The sequence below is a fragment of the Salminus brasiliensis genome, chromosome 19 (genome assembly GCF_030463535.1).
Source record: "Salminus brasiliensis chromosome 19, fSalBra1.hap2, whole genome shotgun sequence".
NCBI lineage: Eukaryota > Metazoa > Chordata > Actinopteri > Characiformes > Bryconidae > Salminus > Salminus brasiliensis.
The window spans coordinates 22,078,442-22,101,242 of record NC_132896.1 but is presented as its reverse complement, the minus strand read 5'-3'; the positions used below and the strand labels follow the sequence as shown (position 1 = coordinate 22,101,242).

The following is a 22,801-nucleotide window of genomic DNA, read 5'->3' as shown; positions in this document are numbered from 1 at the left end:
AAACGTTGCTTCAACTTGTTCACAACCAGCTGACATCGTTACAAAGTTACGTTGCCGCAACGAATCGGGGACTTTCACTTTTCCGGTTGTCACAACGTATGTGGTTACGTCGCAACAACTAAACTTTAGTCATCAGGTTACGTTGCATGCACGTAACTACCACGTATTAGCTAGGTGACAAGCCAATCATTATAGAGCTTTACGATATGACTGCTTTATGTGTTTTTGTAAAGGAATTTTGCATATATAACGTTACATGTAGTTATGCTAAACTATGCTAAGGCCATTTTACCTGCAAGGAGATTTTTTAATTTTGTAATTTCTGTTACATAGATACATTTTGTCATTAAGTTGTATATGTTAAAGCATAAAAATTGGAACGTTTACTAGACGTTTATTTATGTGACGTATTTCGCATCTCGCGCCTCACAGTGGAGGGCGGTGTTACCTATACTGTAAATGTTTCTGGGATGTGCAGACCATTGTCGCAAATCACAATGACTAAGCGCTGGCTTTTATATCAGTCATGGGAAAGTCCCACCCTTACCAAAACTGCGTCCGGCGTTGTGCGGACTTCCTGGTCATGGAGGTACTGTTAAATCTAAGTCGCAGGCAGACGTGTTTTCTAACACTTTGTCTATCGATCTCACCCTTCAGAGTTCTGCGCCGAGGCATGGCGGCTGATTCTGTCACCCGTTTCGATTTTCTGGTAATAGGAGGTGGATCCGGGGGGTTAGCTGGTGCACGAAGGGCTGCCGAGCTTGGTGCCACCTCTGCTGTGATCGAAAGTTACAAACTTGGAGGTACCTGCGTGAGTAAAGATAATATTGGTTATGGAAAAGCTTACTCAAACAGCGGATTGTTCAGTTTCACTATAGTTTAGGCCTTAGAGCTTTGTGTCTTCTGTTTTTGTATTTTGTCTGCACATTGGTGAACGGTCACATGAACATTGCGAGGCCTCCAGATTCTACTTATTATGTTTAGTGTTTTGTGCGCTGTGCTAGGGCGTGTTTGTGGAAAAAAGCTTCGGTCTAGTGCTTGTGTTGTTTTTATAAAGGATATTTCTCTAAATATCTGTTTGACGATAAAAAATGGCTGGGCAGATATGTTTAGTGTGTAGGCTGTACCTGTTTGGTGATTGAACACAATACATTTCGTTAAGGGGTAATAGTAACACCACTTATTTAATCCGAAATATAGATGTGTCGTGGAGCATAATCGTTTATGAATGTGCGCGTAACATGTAAATTCGATTGTAGTACATTGTAGCCTGTCAGGTAAGCAATCTCTCATGAATTATGATTCCTGTCTGCTCTTATTCCCATTAGCTAATGTAATAATTACACGTCCAGTCCATTATTAGTCTCAACTAGTCCTAAATGCAGACAAATTAAATTAATCTTCTAACAAATCAGTAATTATGGCCTAGATGATGTTATTTCTGACCCAACAGTGACACACACACACACACACACACACAATGGACTTATTTACTTTTTTATTACAGGTAAATGTTGGCTGTGTTCCAAAGAAGGTAATTTTGTTTTGTATTGAAATTTCAAGTAATAATTTAATCTATTTTAGTTTTCATGCAGTGAACAAAGTTGTCATACCATCAGTGTATGCAGTGTGTGTACTGGTATACAGGCCTGTTGTTTTACTGGGCTAGAAATCACATCTAATGCTAATGTTTTCAGTGCATAATTACCTCTGTTTGTGTGTATACTCGACCAACTGACTTTTTTCAAACATTAAAAAATTAAAAAATCTTTTTTCTGATTATTTTGATTAGTTATTGCTATGCATATCAAACTTTCAGATCAAAACAGGCCACATAGATATATGAATTCATAACAAAATCATGAATTGTTCTCTTATGTTTTATGTTTACTTAGGAATTTGCATTATTACTTAATGTGTGGCTTGTCTTGCCTTCCAGTTGTTTGTCATGAATTGTGGTGGTCTGGTTGAAAAAATTGTTATGCCAATGGGGATAACGTATCTACTGAAAAAAGTAATTTTACTTGTTTGGTGGCAGGTTATGTGGAATGCATCAACCCATGCTGAATATCTTCATGATCATGCGGACTATGGCTTTGAGGGAGCACAAGTACACGTTAGCTGGGAGTGAGTAAAATGGTGCTCCAGATAGACAGGAGCACACAGAAAAACATATATTATATACTTTTATTTTCCGTCTTTATTCTTCCTGTCATAAGTGGTCATTCTACCTTTATAAGGTCCAAGGTCTGTATACCAAAACAAAATGTTTATTTAACAATCAAAAGTCAGCCAGAAAAAACACAGAGCTAGCTAGATAGGTGTTTAAATGTACTTACATTATAGCAAAGGTTAATACACTAAATAAAGGGGTTTATCATTAAATTGTGGGAAATACTTTTTAACATGCATTTTAAAGTTCTGTTACTGAAGGAAGATTTGCTTGGAAGCGGAAAGTTGCTAGCTATGTATATGTGTAGCTACTTTTTTTTCTGTGTTTGCTTAGATCACAGTGTAATCAAAAACACTATTTGCATTTTTATGTTGGTCACTTACTTTACTTGACTTTACCAGCTATTCCGGCAACCTGTTTAAATGCCTGCATTTGAATCAATTGGGCCATGTTTGCTAATTGCTGTGCTGTGCACAGTGCTGAACAAAGTGCTGTTTTGTTTTGTAAGTATACACAATATGTCCATTCAGTGCTGTTAGAACACAGGAAAAGCCATGCTTGTGAATCTTTAACTAGCAGTTCTTAACTCAGGAAGGGCCGCTATGCAAGGTTATTAATCAGATTCTAGTAACACCTGCTATGAGCCAAGTAGACTAATATGCAGATTATACCCAGCCAAAATGGTGGTACTAGACTTTCAGTGTCATTGTTAAAAAAAAAAAAAAAAAAACGTTTTTGTTCATGTGTTATATAGTGGCAGTTTAATCAGGTCAAATGCTTTTTTTTTCTCAATGGTGCTCCCAAATAAAAATTCTGCCATGGTTTAAAAACAGAGCAGAATCAACTGTAAACTTGTAATTGTAAAATAAAAATAATGCCAGAAACTTCTTGAGTAAAGTGGTATTCACAAAAATAACTCTCATGACTTTTTATCTATGCTTTCAGACTGATTAAAAACAAAAGGGATGCTTATGTTGGCCGTCTAAATGAGATTTACCGGAACAATCTTGACAAGGTAGGCATTTCTTTAAAGAGACTTTCTAAAAAAAAAATATATATTTTTACTTGTTGATGCATTTATGCTGAAGGCCAAATATGATTTTCTTTCTAACAGCGTTTAATACTGTGAACACCATGACTTTTCAATGATTAGTCTGTGGTAATTGGATATGTTTGTAATTGATAAATAATGCAGACAGCTCTTTTGGTTGATGGTATTGTTTTTCTTTAATGTACACAGGCCAAAATTCAGATCATTCAAGGCCATGCACGCTTCACTGATGACACAGAGCCTACTGTTGAAGTCAGTGGGAAGAAATACTCAGCACCACATATCCTTATTGCCACTGGTGGACATCCATCTACAGTTAGTGACGAGGATGTGCCAGGTGAGCTGAAATCTATATTTAGGTCATAGAAATTAAGCAAGAAGGCACAGCTCTTGTTGTTTACACATTGGCACAGCAGGTAGTAGCATTGTGCAGCCCCAAGGCCGGGGTTGTAGGTTTGGTCTTGTCTGTGAGGAGTTGGGTGTGTTCTTCGTGTCTGTGTGTGTATCCTCTGGGTACTTCACATTCTGTTAAGGCTTTGGACTCATCATGACCTTGATCAAGAGGATGTGGATAAGATGATAAATAATAAGTTATTCTCACTTATTCTACACTTTTAATTTTAGTCTTGGGCATTTCAAGTGTTTTTTTCACAAAGCTCTATGGCCTATACTATAGTGAAACTGAACAGTCTGCTGTTTGAGTTACTTGAATTTGCATTCTAATGCATAAAGTCACCCAACAGCAATGTGAAAGAGGAAAGCCTGCCAAGACATGAAAGCTGTAATTGGCTGCCAAGGTTATTTTATCATAGTGATTTTTTTTTAGTGCTCTCAAAGTTAAAATTTTAGTACTGTGTTTAATTTTGAGGAAGAACTTCTTTGCGTTATAATTATTATAATAATTTTAGCAGTTGTCATTTACACAAATAAATGCTCTATATAGCAATATTTTTATATGGAGTTTAGGGTCCATGGTTTATGAAATGTAATGGCAAATGTTATTTTCCCTAAACACATTACCTATAAATAGTAAAACTAGAAAAACAGATAATGTAGGGTGGTTTCTCAATTTTCTTCAGAGCTGTAAATACACATACTAAAAATATTTACTTCACATACTATAAATAAAACTTGTTTTAAGTTTTATTAATTCTGTTTTGTCATGTTAGACCTGCAGTTATGAATAGTGCGGATTCAATTATGTAAATGTACGGGGTGGGCCATTTATATGGATACACCTAAATAAAATGGGAATGGTTGGTGATATTAACTTCCTGTTTGTGGCACATTAGTATTAGTCGACATTAGTTAGCTTTAGTCTAATATTAGTTAGCATTAGTCGACCATTTTGGATCCAACTTTATTTTTTTCAATGGGAAGAGGGTCATGTGACACGTCACTTTATTCTTTCATGAGTTATTTACAAGTTTCTGACCACTTTTAAAATGTGTTCAAAGTGCTGCCCATTGTGTTGGATTGTCAATGCAACCCTTTTCTCCCCCTCTTCACACACTGATAGCAACACCACAGAAGAACCATTCACATAAAAGTTTGCCTCATCACTGAACAAAATGTAGCACAGCCACTGATGTTTCTTCATTAGTGACCGTTTTCATGCGTCCACATTTTGGCAAATCCAACACTGACCCAGTTTCACAAAACTTGGCAAGCAGTTTGCTAACTGTAGCATGGGAGATGGGTGGCCTCATAGGGTGTCTTGCATTGAAATCTGCTGCAATGACCCGGGTACTGCGTTCACCAGACATCAACACAATTTCTATTCGCTCCTGGACTTACAATACAGATCCTTTATTTGTAATTTTTGAAGAAGCACCGTTCATCTGGGCTGCCCGGCCACGTACACCCACCGGAGAAATGAGGCAGGAGCCCCAGAGTCCTCGTCAGATTGATGTTGCACTCTGTCAAACTGGCCACCATTGTCCCTGTTTCAAAGACAGCCAGCATGACTGGTTGCTCTAACCCCTATCTTAAGTAAGTGCTTTGAGAGACTGGTTAGAGACCTTAATTGCTCCTCACTACCTGCCACCCTGAACCCATTGCAGCTTGCACACAGGTGGAACAGATCCACTGATGATGGTATTGCCATGAGTCTGCATGCTGCGCTCTCCCACCTGGACAAGAACATGAATATGTAAATGCTGTTTGTGGACTACAGTTCAACATTTAACACAATTATTCCCTCAAGTCTTGACCTCAAGCTCCAGAATCTGGGTCTGAACAGCTCACTGTGCTACAGGATCCTGTTTGGTATGAATTTCTGCATCCTCAGGACATTTTGCACCTGCACTGTGGGGAGTATTCTGACTGGCTATATTGCTACCCATCACAAGCTCTCTTATCTCTGGACCCTCATCAGTTTACCTACCTTGCTAACAGATCTACTGATGTGGCCTCACTGGCAAGGCACACTGCACTCAACCACCTGGAGGGAATAAACACCTATCCTATATTGGCAAAAGGATTCATTCGCCTGCTTTCACACGCATATGAACTTGAGTGACCTCCCATTCGGAAGAATTGTGTTCATGGGAATTTTTGACCATTATTTCAGAAGTGCATTTGTGAGGTCAGACACTGATGTTGGACGAGAAGGCCTGGTTTGCAGTCTCTGCTCTAATTCATCCCAAAAGGTGTTAGGTTGAGGTCTGGACTTCTACACCAAACCCGCTCATCCTTTATGGACCTTGCTTATGCAATGGTACACAGTCCAGTTTGAACAGGAAGGGGCCATCCTGCCAACTGTTTCTGTAAAGTTGAGCTGATACTTCCAGTTCACTCATCATACCCACACTGAGCTCTGATAGGAAGTAAGGGTGGGTAAAAGGTATTTCCCCCCACTCTTCCTCAGCTAGAACTGTTATGTTATGTATGCTCAACACATAGGCGTGATGAGCATACCTATATGTAAAACAAGCCATCATTGTTTATGAAGCTGACCATGTTTCAAAGTGTGTCATTTGCAAACTTCAGAATCTTTGCAAATGGGTCTTTTGAAAAGGCTGTCATTTGTAAAGACTGAGGGTGAGGGCACACAACCCTGTAATACTCCAGTACTGATGGCCGGTTGTCAGAGTGTTCAAAAACCACACAGGTAAGGGCAACCGGCCTGTAGTAATTTAGTCAGGTAGTGATTTATTTATTTTTTTTGAGCTCTTGAATCATGTGGAAACAGAACAAAGTTTGTTAATTGCTGCCAGTTGATCACAACTGGGTTGTGGGTGGATGGTAAGAGAAAATCTAAGTCTGAAGTCATGTAACCTCCTGCTTTTTTATTGTAAGATGAGCAGGGGGTAGAGGTAAGAGAGCCAGGGGGAGGGAGAGTCGCCATCATTATTAGCATAGTGTTTCTAGAATTTGCTTGTATTTAATCCATTATTTGCCTCAAAACTTGAAATGTTCCCTGTGCCTATGGCAAACTGCGTAAAGGCCAAAAGTACGATTAATCTGCCTTCATTAAAGAGGTGTTCTTTTCATGAACTTCTGCACCCTTTTTTCTCCAAGCACACCTTTTGCTTATTTTGCGCAGTTGAACAGTGCCTCAACACTCCAGAGGGTGCGAAGTCTTTTGCAGCCAACCAGGGTTTTGATGTGGTTTTCTAGCAAAAGTGTTTTTCTCAAAGGTGACCACCTTTCACATTTCACATTTTTAATCATCACATTTGTGTAGCTGCACAACTCTTACCAGCTTCAGCCAGCATCTTCATAAGATCTTTTGCTTTTGTTTTTGGGTTGATATGCATGTTTCGGACCATCTCGGGGACCCAGAACCTGTCTCCTTCCCGAGCGGTATGATGACAGGCCATTCCTATCTTGTTTGCACCTTCAGGCATCTGGAAATTGCACCCTACCTGTGGCAGTATACATACACTATACAAGGACATTTCTATACAGTGTGCTTTACAATGTTTTTCACAGAATAGCAGTATGCAACAATATACAGCTGGGAGAGTTTGGAGGATAGAATGACTAGGACAATGGTATTGCACACCGGGCTGAAGTCAAGAAACAGAATTCTTGCATATGTCCCTGGGCAGTCAAGATATTGCATGACGTAATGCAGACCCATGTTTGCGTTCACTGACCTGTTTGCCCGATAGGCAAACTGCAGGTGTCCTGTGACCTCTATCAGGTGGGACGTTCAAGGGACTTCATGACCACAGACGTCAGAGTGACAGGCCGGTCATTCAGTCCTGTCATGGAGAATTTTTGGGGGACTGGGATGATAGTGGAGCGTTTGAAGCAGGAAGGAACTTCACACAGCTCCAGTGATCTGTTAAAAATGTTTGTGAAGATTGGAGCCAATTGGTCAGCACGACTGTTAAGGAGGGATGGTCAAACACTGTCTGGGTCTGGTGCTTTCCTGGTCTTTTGTCTCTGGAAGAGCTGGCTCACATCAGCTTCACATTAATTTAATCACCTAAATTGCAGCTTAAGTGTTAGGGGGAGGGTTGTTGATAGAGGTGCGATAACTAGAGAGCTCTGTGCCGAGTCTGCCACCAGTGGTGTCATCTTGATGATTGATTTTTGCCTCCATCCTTGCAATAGGGCAACTGCCACTGGCAACATTGATAGATATAGCTCCATGCTTCACAATTTGCAAGGATTAATTGAATAAAATGCAGTACCTTTTTCAACAGACTGCTTTGCTGATTGTGGCCAAAGAATTCTATTTTGCCCTCCCCAGCACTTCTAGAACTTTCCAGAACTTATCTGGCTTGTCTGTAGAGACTTCAGAAATATCTCTTCATTAATTATTTACATGTACTTTAAGGTCTGACATTTGCATGTACTGTAGAATATAGAATCTTATATATGAATGTTAATTATATGCATTTTGTCACAACAACTTGCAGTCAAAACGCTGTACATGGACTAAAAGCTTAAACTGACCTGCATGACTGACGTACAGATGTACGCACTTGTATTGTGTTGCACTTTTTGTTTTGTATGCATTGTCTATGTTGCACCATGGTCCTGGAGGAACGTTGTTTCGTTTCACTGCGTACTCTGTATGTAGTTGAAATGACAATAAAACCCAATTGACTTGATTTGAACCTTACCTTGATTAGCACAAAATGGGCATTTACTTTTTCTAAAAATGACCTTGTTACAGAATACAAAACATATGCTTTAAAAGTTCCCATTCAATTTACTTTCTAGAATAAACATTACATGTCCCACTTTAACTATTTTGCAGCAAGATGAAACTAACCTAAATGGAATAACCATGATGAAGTCCATCGCATTTTGTGTTTTTAATTCTGCAATCATTTTATGTTCTTGCAGGAGCTAGTCTTGGCATTACCAGCGATGGGTTTTTTGAACTTGAATCATGTCCCAAGTAAGTTGTACTGACCTAACAGTTTTACTGAATATTAACTTAAACATTAAATACATAGTAATTTATTATTGCCTGACATTAAATGTTGGCTATATTGCAAAAATGATCAAATACTTCACATCAAACAGTTTTGGTATTTATTTGAGGTCTTTTTCTTTTTCTATAGACGTAGTGTTATTGTGGGCGCAGGATATATTGCTGTGGAAATGGCAGGAATTCTCTCATCTTTAGGGTCCAAAACATCTCTCATCATTCGTCAGGGTGGTGTAAGAGGCCTGTTTCCTAAAACAGATAATTATGTGTCCAATAAACTGCACAAAATCACTTCGTAAAGTATTTTTAAATGTTTTTTCCCAAGGTACTGAGGAATTTTGATGCCTTGATAAGCACAAATTGTACCAAAGAATTGCAAAACAGTGGGATTGATTTGTGGAAAAACTCTCAGGTAAAGTTAAAAGCATAGTTTAATTTCACTTTAACTTGAAGTGAACTGTCTAGTGTGCAGGCTAACACAACTAATGGAGATGAATTTATAGAGATGAATTTGAATTAAAAGAGATGAATTTATATTAAATCTATGAAAATATCGAAAAATATATATATATTGTCTCTAACTCATTTACATATTTTTCTGCACAAAAACACCAACAAAACCTTTTTTGTTTAGTTTCTTTACATGGTTATTAAGTTTTATAACTTGTACAAGCCAAATGCTAAATATATTTATACCAATCCTTTATCACAGCACATATGAAACTGTGTCTTCATAGATAAGGTCGGTTCAGAAAACAGAAAAGGGTCTCAAAATCATTCTGGTGACAAAGGACCCAGAAGGCAAGGGCACAGAAGAGAAGACAGGCAGCATTCCGGAGGTGGATTGTCTGTTGTGGGCCATTGGGAGAGAGCCCAACACAGCTGGCCTCAACCTTGGTCAGATGGTAATGACTGCATGTTTACAATTCATAATTCAAGTCATGCAATTTAAGGCCCTAAAATTTTAGTTTTTCATAAAACTTTCTTTTTTTGGAAGGAAGTGCTATTAATGTTGTAATTGCTTTTAAATTGTCTTCTCGCCACAAACCAACAAAAAACTAAATGAAATGAATATCTACGAAAGAGTGGACATTTGGATCAGTTCACTTTACTTTGCCAATTCTTATGAAGGGCAGTGCATTTTAATCTTTCATAGGACTGCCCATGAAAACCTTGTCATATAGGCTTTTAATCTTTATATTAACAACATGAGAGATGTAATCAATGAAACTGAGAGGAAACGTATTAATAAAATGTCATAAATGCAATTAGGAAACCCCAATATTTATTCCTACTGAATGCCCAAAAATAGAATAGAATCCAGTTTGTAGCTGCTTTGCAGCCGCAAGGCCTAGCAAATGCTTCACTATGGGTGTGTGCTTAAGGAAGAAACTGAAGCTGTAGTTGAGGTTGATCATGCTTCATCACAATGACCCAAAATATTCTAGTAATTTTACCTAAGAATGACTTGAAAGAAAGGTAGAGTTCAAGGCCTGGATCCTAGTCATACTGAAGTGCTGTTGTGTAAAATTTTGAAATGGGCTGTGCATGCAAGAAACACCCTAAACATCAGACAACTGAAAGACTTTCTTTCAGATAATGTCAGAGAGTTACCAGCGAGTAGGCAGTTATATGAAAACATAGGATACTTATTGGGATTATTTCAGCCAAAAGTGGCTAAAATGCCAGCTATTTGGCATAGCATTTTAGGAATTGGCATCTTTGTTGTCATTTATTTAACAAAAGAAAAAGTCAAATGTTCATTGTTTTTACCCAAAGTGATGCGTTTACATTACTTTCATTTATAACCTTACCTTATTTCTAAAAGAACATCAAACATTATGTCAATATTTCTTGTGGTGTATGTGTATGTGTATATATATATATATATATATATATATATATATATATATATATATATATTCTGTGTTTCTGTGTTACTTACTTTGGCCTTTTTTTTTTATCTTGCAGGGTGTAGAACTTGATCCGAAGGGACACATTGTGGTTGATGAATTCCAAAACACTACTCGCAAGGGCATATATGCAGTTGGGGACGTTTGTGGGAAGGCTCTCCTGACTCCAGGTAGCATTTTAGTCTTTAAAATTCTCTGAAATTCCATAATGTAATTCCATTTTGCTGTTGAAATGCCACATACAGCCATGGCCAAAAATAGTGCCCCCCCCCGAACTTAGATCTGACATCTTAACTTATTGGCAACCTCAAAAATCAAACAAATATTTTGCATCACACCCTTTGGAAACAATAATCAATCGCTTTCTGTAATGAGTTTCTAACACCTCACTACAGGAACTCTTATGAAAGGCTGTTCAGGTCTTGAGAATTGAAGGAGGCCTTCTGGCAACTGCTGTTTTGAGATCTCTCCATAGGCATTCTGTAGCATTTATAGCCATCCACTAGACTCTGTGTGGTCCGTTTTTAGAACAGTTCAGCACTTTGATTTGACTTTGGCAGTTTTTCTGTGCTTTATGAAGTATGCTTTGGGTCATTGTCCTGCTGGAAGACTCATGACCTTTGACTAGGCCCTACACTGTGCTCCAAAATTCTTTGATAGTCTTCAGATTGCATTCCATGCACACAGTCAAGGCATCCTGTGCCAGAGGCAGCAAAGCATTTTTGAACCTCCAGCATGTTTCACCGTAGGGACTGTGTTCTTTACTTTAAAGGCCTCATTTCACTTTCTGTCAATGGAACAATGATGTGCTTTGCCAAAAGGTTCTGTTTTTGTTTCATATGTGAACATGACATTCTCTTAGGATTGTGGCTTCTCTAGTCTGTTGTTTTTTTTTTATTATTATTATTTTTTTTTTATTGGGTTCTCCTACCACAACATCCCATTTTATTTATATGAGAACTAATAGTGCGAGCTGACAACTGTACGTTGTATGTCTACAGGTCAGCTTTAATTTGTATACTTGATATTTTAATCAATCATTTCTTCAATTTCTGGACATGACAGAAAGAGGATGCAATTACTGGGTGCCACCAGAGTTCTGGGGAAGATGGTGGTCAGTTTTACCATGCCACCATGCTTAATGCCAGGCATGGGCTAGAAAAGTATAAAGCCCCCCTCATTGAGCTGTAGAACTGTGTTTTCTGGATATTTGTCTATCCAATGTTTTTGAGATGAGCTGGGGTGGTGATCATTAAACATCCCGACCTTACTAATGCTCGCCACTGAATGCAGTCAACACCACACAGCACTGCCCTAAAATTTAGCAGAGAGTTGGGACGGTAGATACAGATCCTTTAACGATAGCAAGATAAAATATTTTTAAATACCCCTAACTTCAAAAGAAACAATGAATGAGTACTTTAATCCATATAGTGTATCTTATATTTACAGCACCAATACATTCAAATCACACTGTCAGTGTCCGTTCACAACTCAAATGCTTTTCTCTTATAACTTCAGCTTTTCCTCACTGTTCACAACTTGAACTGTTTTCTGTTTTAACTTCAGCTTTTCTTCACTGTTCAAAACTTGAACTGTTTTCTCTTTTCAACTTCAGCTTTAGCTTTTCTTCACTGTTCACAACTTAAACCCACTGTTACCGTTCGCCTCTCTACAAAGGTGCGACGGGGAATTGTGTTTGGCTGGGTGTATTTATACCATGCCACACAGGTGGGTCTGGTCAGCGTTGATTACCACTGGGGATTCTGGGGCTTGGAGTTCTTTGCTCCAACTCCACCAACTTTCATACTTTGCTGACTGGGCCCCCAGCTGGTGGTTGACAGTAGATGCAGTCCGCTCACAGTAAACAACTTTTCAACAGAAAAGTTACCATGTCGCCTTTGGTGGTGAGAGGAGCAGCCAACACGTGGGGCCCCTCCGTAGCAAGAAAGTCTAATATTATTGGGCCTGGAACGGCCTTTCAAATCAGAGACTTTGTCTTGCAGCACTCGCTGGTTATCAAGCAGTTGAGTGAGAGCCTCCTTAATCCTCCTCCATCTCTCCCACGTGTGCCCCCATGCTTTTCATCTGGCCTGTGATGTCTTGTATATTCCCATGTAGTTCCGATTTGAATTTGTCTATCTGTTTTTTAATGTCCTCATGGAAAGGAAATCCGCAAGATCTCTTTTTAATTCGTCACGAAGCGCTTCTATCCCCGTGGTCAGAACCTAACTTACCACCCCTCTAATTGAGTCTAAGGTTTCGTTTTCTCCAGTGCCTCCATCTTGTCTTGTGGGAGTCATGCCATCCGAAGTTTTTTTCTCAGTGTCCCGTTCAGGATTGTGTTACAACCCATATCCCGTACCCGTATAACTATCAATGAGGCCCAGTCAGTATACCGGTAGGAGATATGTACCTTAAAGTTTTATGCTTCGCTATAGCACCACCATCAGGCCAGTTCGACCTTTCCTCTCCAGAGAAGCCACACGTGTTCAGTCTCTTGTCACTTCAGAACTTGATTATTGCAACTCCTTTCTGGCTGGTCTCCCTTTGCCCGCCATCAAGCCCCTGCAACTAATCCAGAATGTAGCGGCACAGGTTGTTTTCAACGTTTCTATGTTCAGCCATGTAACTCCACTGCTGCGTTTTCTTCTGGCTTCTTGTAGCTGCTTGCATCAGATTCAAAACCCTGTTGTTGGCCTACAAAGATTCTTATAAAGAATTTTTGAAAATTCAGCAGACCCAAACAGACCAAATGCTGTGTTGATGTGAAATAACATGGAATAAGCAGAGTGTTAGCTGGAAACCGAGGTTTTGAAGAAACTCTTATGTTGGGGAGATACTATCAGGCCAATTGAGGTTCCTCTACTTGTCTGCACTCAAACTACACCTACTCTGCAGTCACACTAATAAGAAGAATAATATATGTCTGATAATATAGTAGTGCTTTCTGAATAAAAACAAAATGGATGTTTTGGTGATTCACAGATTATTTGCTGTTGTACCAAAGTGTATTGAATCCATACTGATTTAATCTAACCCTGTATGGAATTAATTAACCTTTTAATCCGTATATGTGTAAAATTAGCCTTTTTAAACCTTTACAGAATGAACTAACTTGTAAAACCTGTCACAGAGGTGAAAACATAACCAAGAAAAACAAATCAGTAACAAGCAAGTCAAACTGAGTATAAATACTAAGTAGGCAACAGAAGGCCGGCAATATTTAGATTTAAATATAAAGATTTAAACATTGTGTGTGTGTGTGTGTCGTTTCAGTAGAGAACGCTCAGAAAATGCTGCAGTCTGCAACCATGGACCCTTTTTTCTTTTATAAAGAATGAGTAAATACTTCAGATAGGTTGCATACCATCACACATTTTTGTAGACACAAGATCTTTTATTTATCTTTCTTTCTTTTTTTTTTTTTTGAATGCCAGGGTTAACTACCCAACATCTGTGCCCAGCCTCACCACCAGTGGGGTTAAATAGAAGTGGATTCCTGGAGTCATGTTACATAAATGTAATATGAAGCACTGTAATGATTCACTGTATTTATGATCAATTCTGAATATATTTAGCATTTTAGGTTTTACGCAACATACAGCTGTATATAAAAACAGGACATTCTTTTGAAAACCTTTTGAAGGTCTTTTTAACAATTAAACATATTACCTGCTCAAATGACTGACACTCAGTTGCTCTAACCTCATTATTATAAGTACTGGTTAGAGAGGTTAGGTTGGTTGGTTAGGTTTTCCTCACTACCTGCCACCCTGAGTCCACTGCAGTTTGTATACAGACAGAAGAGATCTACTGATGATGCAGTAGCCCTGATTCTACAATGCCTCTCCCTTCGGGACAAGAAGGACATGTGTTTGCACATGTGTGTGAGAACATTTGCTAAAATCCAACTTGCTATATAGACAAAAGCCTTGCACACACACACACGGGCAGGAGTCCAGGAGAGGTGCAGTCAATCAGAGTATGGTGATTTCTTTGCTCAAAAACATTGATTTGACTTGTCTCTTTCTCTGTTTGTCTGAGAAGTTGCTATTGCTGCTGGCCGGAAACTTGCACATCGCCTGTTTGAGGGCAAAGCAGAATCTAAAGTCGACTATAGCAACATTCCTACTGTTGTCTTCAGTCACCCACCTATTGGCACTGTAGGACTAACTGAAGGTAAGTATTATGAGCACATCAGGTAAGGCATAAAGGATGACTAATAAAAGGGAAAGGAAACATAATGAAAAGGCCACAGTGTAAAAAATAGTTATTGAGTTCACATAACATATTTATTGTCAAGGAAGCAAAGATTGGTGACCAAAAAAATGGTATGTGTACACTTGTCTTGCACTGGAACAAGAAGGTGGCTCCACCTTTTTATTTATTTATTTATTTATTTATTTATTTATTTTTGCAGGATTTGTAGAAAGAATCTGAATGCAAATGTGTTGGTGATAGATACCACAAGACCCCTTTAGAGGTCTTGTAGTAGAGTAAGCTGTTTATTACACAAAGGTTGTACAATATCTATATTCATACAAAAAACTGTCCAATGAAATAGGGTGCTCTGTAGTAGCTGTAGTTGAACTCTGTGTGAATAGAGAGGGCTGTGTGAAAGTGGAATTGTGCTCTTAGTTAATGTAGTCTTACTGCAAAGTTGGCTTTTGATCACTAGGCAAAAATGCATCTATGCGTCTATGGTGCTAATTAGCATTAATATAACTTTGACTTGTTGTCAAACAGAATAGTATTTTGTTGATCAAAGACTACAGAGGAATACTGAACTATAAAACATCTGCAAATACAAATAATCTAATGGTAAGTCTGTTGGCTTGCAGATTTTGTGGTTATCCTGTTGTATTAAGAAGCATAGACCCTCCTGATGCCACAATCAGTGGCATTATACAAATGTTTAGCTGGAGCTTGAATTCTGGACTTAGTGTCACACCTACCAGGGATTACAGTCAGTTACACTAACTGTTCCCTTAACATCCAGTGACAACAAAATCCAGGACTGGGAACTGGATTCAAGATATGAAGACCTCTATTCTAGAGAATTGTTTTCTTTCAACATTGTAGTAACAGTTTTGCACTCTTTCCTATTTCAGCAGGCAGTATTCCAGAAATGGTTGCAGAGATCAATGAATCAACCTTTTTTTAAAGGAGCAATTTAAAAGCCTTTAGGTACTTTTTGTAAACTGTGATCTGTAAAAGTACTTTTTGTAAAGTTTTAGTGGTTTGCATATTGCTCTGTAGCCTCTGGATTTCTGTTCTTTAAGTGTTTTGCCAATATTAGTCTCTGGCAAATACACACCTGCCTCCTCAAAACCTGGCTGTTTTTGATCTGTTGAATCTGTTGATTCTTCTACCATCAGCTGTGGCCTACTAGTCCAACTGCCACAGATGTACAGTATCAAGTATTCAGTCAAATATTAGCTCACAGAATTGGAAATGTACCTTTACCTTAAATATATATTACACACACACACACACACAATGGGGCAAAAAAAAGTATTTAGTCAGCCACTGATTGTGCAAGTTCTCCTACTTAGAAAGATGAGAAAGATCTGTAATTTTTCATAATAGGTACACTTCAACTATGAGAGACAAAATGAGAAAAAAGGAAATCACATTGTAGGAGTTTTAAAGAATTTATTTGTAAGTTATGGTGGAAAAAAGTATATGGTCACCAACAAACAAGCAAGATTTATGGCTCTCACAGACCCGTAACTTCTTTTAAGAAGCTCTTCTGTCTTCTACTTGTTACCTGTATTAATGGTACCTGTTTGACCTTGTTACCTGTATAAAAGACACCTGTCCACAGCCTCAAACAGTCAGACTCCAAACTTAAACATGGCCAAGACCAAAGAGCTATCGAAGGACACCAGGAAGAAAATTGTACACCTGCACCAGGCTGGGAAGAGTGAATCTACAATAGGCAAGCTGGTTGGTGTGAATAAATCAACTGTGGAAGCAATTGTAAGAAAATGGAAGACATACAAGACCATTGATAATCTCCCTCGATCTGGGGCCCCACACAAGATCTCATTCCGTGGGGTCAAAATGATCATGAGAACGGTGAACAAAAATCCCAGAACTACACAGAGGGACCTGATGAATACCCTGCAGAGAGCTGGGACCAAAGTAACAAAGGCTACCATCAGTAACGCGCACCGCAGAGAGGGACTTAGATCCTGCATTGCAAGGTGTGTCCCCCTGCTTAAGCCAGTACATGTCCAGGCCCGTCTTAAGTTTGCCAGCGAGCATATGGGTGATCCAGGGGATTGGGAGAATATCATGTGGTCCGACTTTTTGGTAAAAACTGTTCGTGTTTGGAGGAAGAAGAATGCTGAGTTGCATCCCAAGAACACCATACTTACTGTGAAGCATGGGAGTGGAAACATCATGCTTTGGGGCTGTTTTTCTGCAAAGGGGATAAGATGACTGATCCGTGTTAAGGGAAGAATGAATGGGGCCATGTATCGTGAGATTTTAAGCCAAAACCTCCCATCAGTGAGAGCATTGAACACTTCAACGAAGGAGTGGCTCTGTAAAAAGCATTTCAAGGTCCTGGAGTGGCCTAGCCAGTCTCGAGACCTCAACCCCATAACAAAATTTGTGAAGGGGGTTGAAAGTCCTTGTTGCCCAGCGACAGCCCCAAATCATCACTGCTCTAGAGGAGATCTGCATGGAGAAATGGGCCAAAATACCAGCTATAAAGTGTGCAAACCTGATGAAGACTTGCAGGAAACGTTTGACCTCTGCCAACAAAGGTTCTGTTACAAAGTATTGAGTTGAACTTTTGTTATTGACCAAATACTTATTTTCCACCATATTTTACAAATAAATTCTTTAAAAATCCTTCAATGTGATTTCCTGGATTTTTCCCCTCATTTTGTCTCATAGTTGAAGTGTACCTATGATGAAAATTACAGACCTCTCTCATCTTTCTAAGTAGGACAATGTGCACAATCAGTGGCTGACTAAATACTTTTTTTGCCCCACTGTATTTAGCTTTACTTTTTTCCATTATGTGGAAAGATGTAGCATTCTTTATATGTGATGGATTTCAATAAAGGTCTACTGGCACTGAAATGTATAATAGATGTCCCTAACTGTAGATTTGTCACTCCTAGGTGTAGATTTTTTAAATTGCCATCAAACTATGGGACTTTTTACCACAATCTCTCAAAACACTTTTCACTTTTCTGTGGTTTTATTTTAAAGTCCAAATAATTTTAATTTAAATATTTTTTGGTTAATTTTATTTATTGGATGAAAAGTTCAAAAATCACCAACTGGCCCCGTGTGAGAAAAAGTAATTACCCCATTACTTAACTAATGCATTTAGTTGATTTAAAGTAAACAAGACCCATCCAACTTTGATTATGGTCAGTCCTGTTCAATCTAAACATTGCTTAAAAAGAACTTTTCCAGAAATGTGAAATGGGCTGAAAGATCTAAACAGGCAACTTTCAATAAATAAATTATTCATATAGCAATTGTTGCATGTTTTTCATGTTCTTTTTCTCGTATTATGGATTGTTCATAATAATCATTCAAATAGGCCAGGCGATTTATAAATACTTAAACTTAGTCCTAACACTCCACAGCCATCTTTAATCTTTAGGGCTTCTTAAAGCAGCTGCCCAGTAATAAAATGAAAATAATTTATGCTAACAAGTCAGGAGAAAGCTACAATAAGTAGCAGAAACAGAAACCAACGTGTGAATAATGGGAGTACCTGCATTTTTTTCATACATGTTTAAAAGTTTGTAGAAATCAAACCAGAAGAACTATGTAGCACTCAGATGTGTGGCACCAGAAAACATGAGCAGTGCACAGGGGGTTGGGAATGCATAAATGTGTAGCTGTTAAGAGGTTCATCATCATCATGTTTTCACAATATTATTAATTATTAATATTTTTTAATGTACATTTCCATTAGCACTGGAGTTCAGCTCAATTCATCTTTCATACAAACCAAAGGTTTATTTGAAAAACTACCTTACTCCAGAATTGTTTAGTTGGAATGCATGAAAATAAGTGTACAGATAAGTATCTAATGAACATTGTGTACAGATATCTGATTCATAGAATGTTTTAAACATTTCAAATATTGTCATTTATTATGACAAGTTACTATCAGTAAACTCTGAAAAGCTGTAAATGTATTTATTTTATTTTTTTTTAATAATCCTGGCTGCCCCTTTTTTATTTTTTCCCGCCTACCCCATCAACCCCATCCGCTTTTCCCATTCCGCATTCTCCATCTTCTCTTTCGTTCAAAGCATATCTCTGGACCTTTTTTTCTATGCCGATTTTCAACCCCAAGGACATTCCTATCTCATGGACGTGGCTCCATTCATAGTCATCGATGGCTACTACAGCGGCCGCTAGTTTGCTTCCCACTCTCGCCTTTGGCGACTCCATAGCCCTATGCAAGCTCAAGGTTCAAGTTTCAAGTTTATTTGTCATCTGCACAACATGTCAGGACATATATGCATTGAAATGCTTGTGGTGAGGCTCAGGTTTATGCTCTACAGGAGGACAAACTGTATACATACTAAACATATTAAAAACTAAAGTTATATAAAAAAAAAAGTATATTAAATAAATACAAAATATACACAAAATACAGAATATACAAAGACAGATCTACTGGAAGTTTCGTAGCTGGGGAGGTGTTGTTTGCCTCAAAACGAGCATAATGTGCATTTAGCTCATCTGCAAGCAAGGAGGACAACCCCATATCACCGATCCCACCACCTTTGTAGTCAGTGATAGCGCGGAGACCATTCCACATGCGTCTAAGATCAGACCCACGGTAGTTAGACTCCACTCTGTCCCTGTAGTTCCTTTTGGCCAGCCTGATGGTCCTCTGAAGGTCATATCTGGCCCAAGCTCTATCCCATTGTAATTATTCTCCCAAAAGAATGGCAAAAAAAAAACACACAATGTTTTCTTTTGTTTGTTTTTGTTTTGTTTAACAATGCTATAAGCAAAGCTATGTTATATGCTATAAAGCAACCAGCAGAGCTAATCATTTTCTCACAATCCCACCATAAAAGTAATTACTGTGTTTCTTTCTGAGACATAATATATGGGTAATAAATGCATCTTATGGTACCTTTTAATTTATTTGATAACATTCTCCATTCTCAAGCAGTTGAACAGTTTTTGAACAATTATTATAATCCATGAAGTTGCTCAATCCTATTCCAAATACAAAGAATGTTTATCTGGTGCACCATCCAGATAAATTGAAATGTGGCTTTCCATTATGTCTCCTTAAATTTACTCAGAATTCTAATAATGGCACATTTAAAGGTTTAAAATGAAGAGCAGAAAAAAGGTACATTGTATATATGTGTTTTTCAGATGAGGCAATCAAGAGTTGGGGAAAAGCAAGCGTGAAGACTTATGCAACTTCCTTTACTCCTATGTACCATGCCATTACAACACGAAAGACATTATGCATTATGAAGCTGGTTTGTGTAGGAAAAGAAGAAAAGGTTAGTTTAGACAATTTATAAATTTTTGTCTCTGTATTTCTTCTGAAATTTTACATGCTCTTTCTATATCCTCTAGGTCGTTGGGCTCCATATGCAGGGTCTTGGGTGTGACGAGATGCTTCAAGGTTTTGCTGTGGCCATCAAGATGGGTGCCACCAAAGCAGACTTTGACAAAACTATTGCCATTCACCCTACATCTTCAGAAGAGCTAGTGACAATGCGCTGACCAAAAATGTCTCTTTTATAGATATCTTGGAGGAAATGTAATGTGTAGAACTGCCTGCTAGATGAACAGACAGTCGGACATAGTTTGTATACTTTACAAAAATACATTGGTATGCTTGTAGTGCTTATGCTTTGTTGTTTAGAACTGGAAAATATTAAAGAAATAACTTAATTGGGTAAAATAAAAAAAATATAAAAAAAAAATTTAAAAAACCCACCCTCGTTTAAGATATATATGGGATGTCCCGGTGTGTGCGTGTGTGCATTTCTCTTCAGCAGTTGCACACACTGTGCATGGTGACGGTGTGCTTTTCAGAGTGAGAGACAGTAACTAGATTAAATTAAGGTTTGTTAATTTCCCATCACATTTTCAAATGTTTTTTTTTAAAGCTTAAGCAAGATATGTGTGCACTTGTCAACATGCATACCAGTTTTTCATTGACTTGTTCTTGCTGTACTCCCCCCATTTGAAATCGCTTGCACAAAGAATTCTGCTCCTACACTATGCCAAAACAATGGTCTGTTTGCAAAATGACTTTCCTGTCACCATTGGTTTTTGGTCAAGTTAAAAAAAACAAAAAAAAAAACACAAGACTTTCTGCAAAACTGTTGGCACCACAGGAAAAGACTAACTGCTGTTATCCAACCATATTCAATGAAGCCAGGGCTTAGAAACATTAAATTCTTCTCCTGACCCTGCTCCACTTTCAATGAGCCTAAACTGACTCTTACAGACGATCTTGATCAGTGTGGGCCCTCAATGAAGAGAAAAAAAATCGTCTTTAACACACTATGTGGTAAATAAATATGTTCAGAACCCTATACATTGTGTTCTGTGTACACTGTTCTCTTGTACATCACTGAATTATCTGAATTACAAGGTTGTTAAAGAGTCAAAATATGAATATTGCTATATGTAAGCTAGTGCTACTGTGCACTGAATTGGGGTGAGTGTGTCATCACAGAACAATTAGAATAAGTTAGATCAGACATGCTAAGTCTAATAATCAGTTATAAATATTATTACGATTATCAACAGGTTCTGAGCATATTATCAAGATCATGTTGGCTTACTCTTGGCTTACTCTTACTCTCTCGCATGAACCTGCTTTTTTCTGAAAAAAGAATCAAATATCCATGGCAGACTGGCTGACCACACACACACACAGTTATGTCATAGTATCATCTCTTTATCGTATCATTCTGTAACATTAATTAGCTAATACACATACAGACAGCACTACTCCAGCAAATTGGCTTTAATATCACCAACGGCACAGCAGCTATAGCCTCTCTCACTCCTTTTTAAACAGTAAACAGACCACCTGCACCATTGGCCTGCTAAAAAAAACGTCAGCTAGTCACTCCTAGCTAACAATAACAGAATGAAAAGTACATCAGATATATTGACTGCTGATAATGACTGCAATGTTTTGGTAATAAAGTATAAAAATACTCCTTTGCAAAACTTACTAGACACATGACAGCAGGCAAATAAAGCACTGACAAAACCGTGTGTGTCCGTGATGCTGCACTGAGAGAAAGATAAAATAATCCTTTATTATTCCCACAGTGGGGAAATTCTCTGTGTCACAGCAGAAAGGGATAGCAAGACGCTCAGTTACAAAAACGTAGATAAATTGCGCTATATACACAAAATAAATAAAATAAGTAAAAAAGCAATAACGATATTATTTACAGGTTATTTACAGGTAATTGCTAATGACTCTTAATTGCACATGTAGGGGGGTATTGCACATTGTAAAGAGAAGCTGTTTCATACCATTTTGCAAGGCAAGGGGGAGGGGTTGCTATATTTTCGTTGTTAAAATAATTGGTTTAGCCAATATATATACTTTATACTAAAATAAAATCTGTGGTTTTAACATTTCCAGCTTTTTAACGTTAATTAACGTTTTTTATACTATAACCTTTAGAGGGGCAGGGACTCAATTTAGGGGTTTTCAACTTAAGCACACACAACAAAGCCACGGGAGACAGAATTGTGACCAAATTACATTTACAAAGAAACAAAGATTTGTCAACGTAGGTTGGAGTCAGGGTGACGGTTTTCCAGCCGTTGCTATTGACTCTTTAGATGTTCATGTCTTTTGATTACATGCACCTTAAAATAAAATTCACGAGGGTGAACTATACAAAATATATTAAGTACATACGCAGTTATATATTAACAAAAGTTTGCCTAAATCTAATCTGAGTTGCAAATGGAATTCTGTAGCACTCAGGTTATAAACCAAACTTCAAATACGTGCCACAATTTAACAGCTTAGTATAATGAGCATTGCTAAAAACAATTTTAACTGTTACTTTTACTTTTTTCAAAATAGCCTGACAGCTTTTTTTATGTGTTAATGAGTCATTGCTGTTTACACTATAAGTAATTTATGTTGCCCATGTTAGTTTGTCTTTTTGGTTTCTGCTGCTTTGCAATATGTATCAGTCTCCGTAATAGAGCTGTTTTTAGGGCAAACTTGCATACCCACTGTCTATTATACTCTGCCA

At 38.1% G+C, this 22,801-nt stretch overlaps 1 protein-coding gene across 3 annotated transcripts; it reads left to right on the top strand.

The window, feature by feature from the left end:
• The first annotated feature begins 456 nt into the window (after window positions 1-456).
• On the top strand, window positions 457-21,100 carry gsr (glutathione reductase). 3 transcript variants are annotated; one of them, XM_072664110.1, is made up of 14 exons: window positions 506-589; window positions 717-811; window positions 1,508-1,534; window positions 2,039-2,127; window positions 3,119-3,188; window positions 3,414-3,561; window positions 8,532-8,586; window positions 8,753-8,852; window positions 8,945-9,031; window positions 9,357-9,524; window positions 10,591-10,702; window positions 14,583-14,714; window positions 19,920-20,053; window positions 20,130-21,100. In XM_072664110.1, the coding sequence occupies exons 4-14, from the start codon at window positions 2,042-2,044 to the stop codon at window positions 20,277-20,279; spliced, it is 1,242 nt and encodes a 413-aa protein (XP_072520211.1). In that variant the 5' UTR covers window positions 506-589; window positions 717-811; window positions 1,508-1,534; window positions 2,039-2,041; the 3' UTR covers window positions 20,280-21,100. The 3 variants fall into 3 exon arrangements, with proteins under 3 accessions (XP_072520209.1, XP_072520211.1, XP_072520210.1); XM_072664108.1 differs by having other exon boundaries at window positions 457-811; XM_072664109.1 differs by lacking the exon at window positions 506-589 and having other exon boundaries at window positions 727-803.
• The last annotated feature ends 1,701 nt before the right edge of the window (window positions 21,101-22,801 follow it).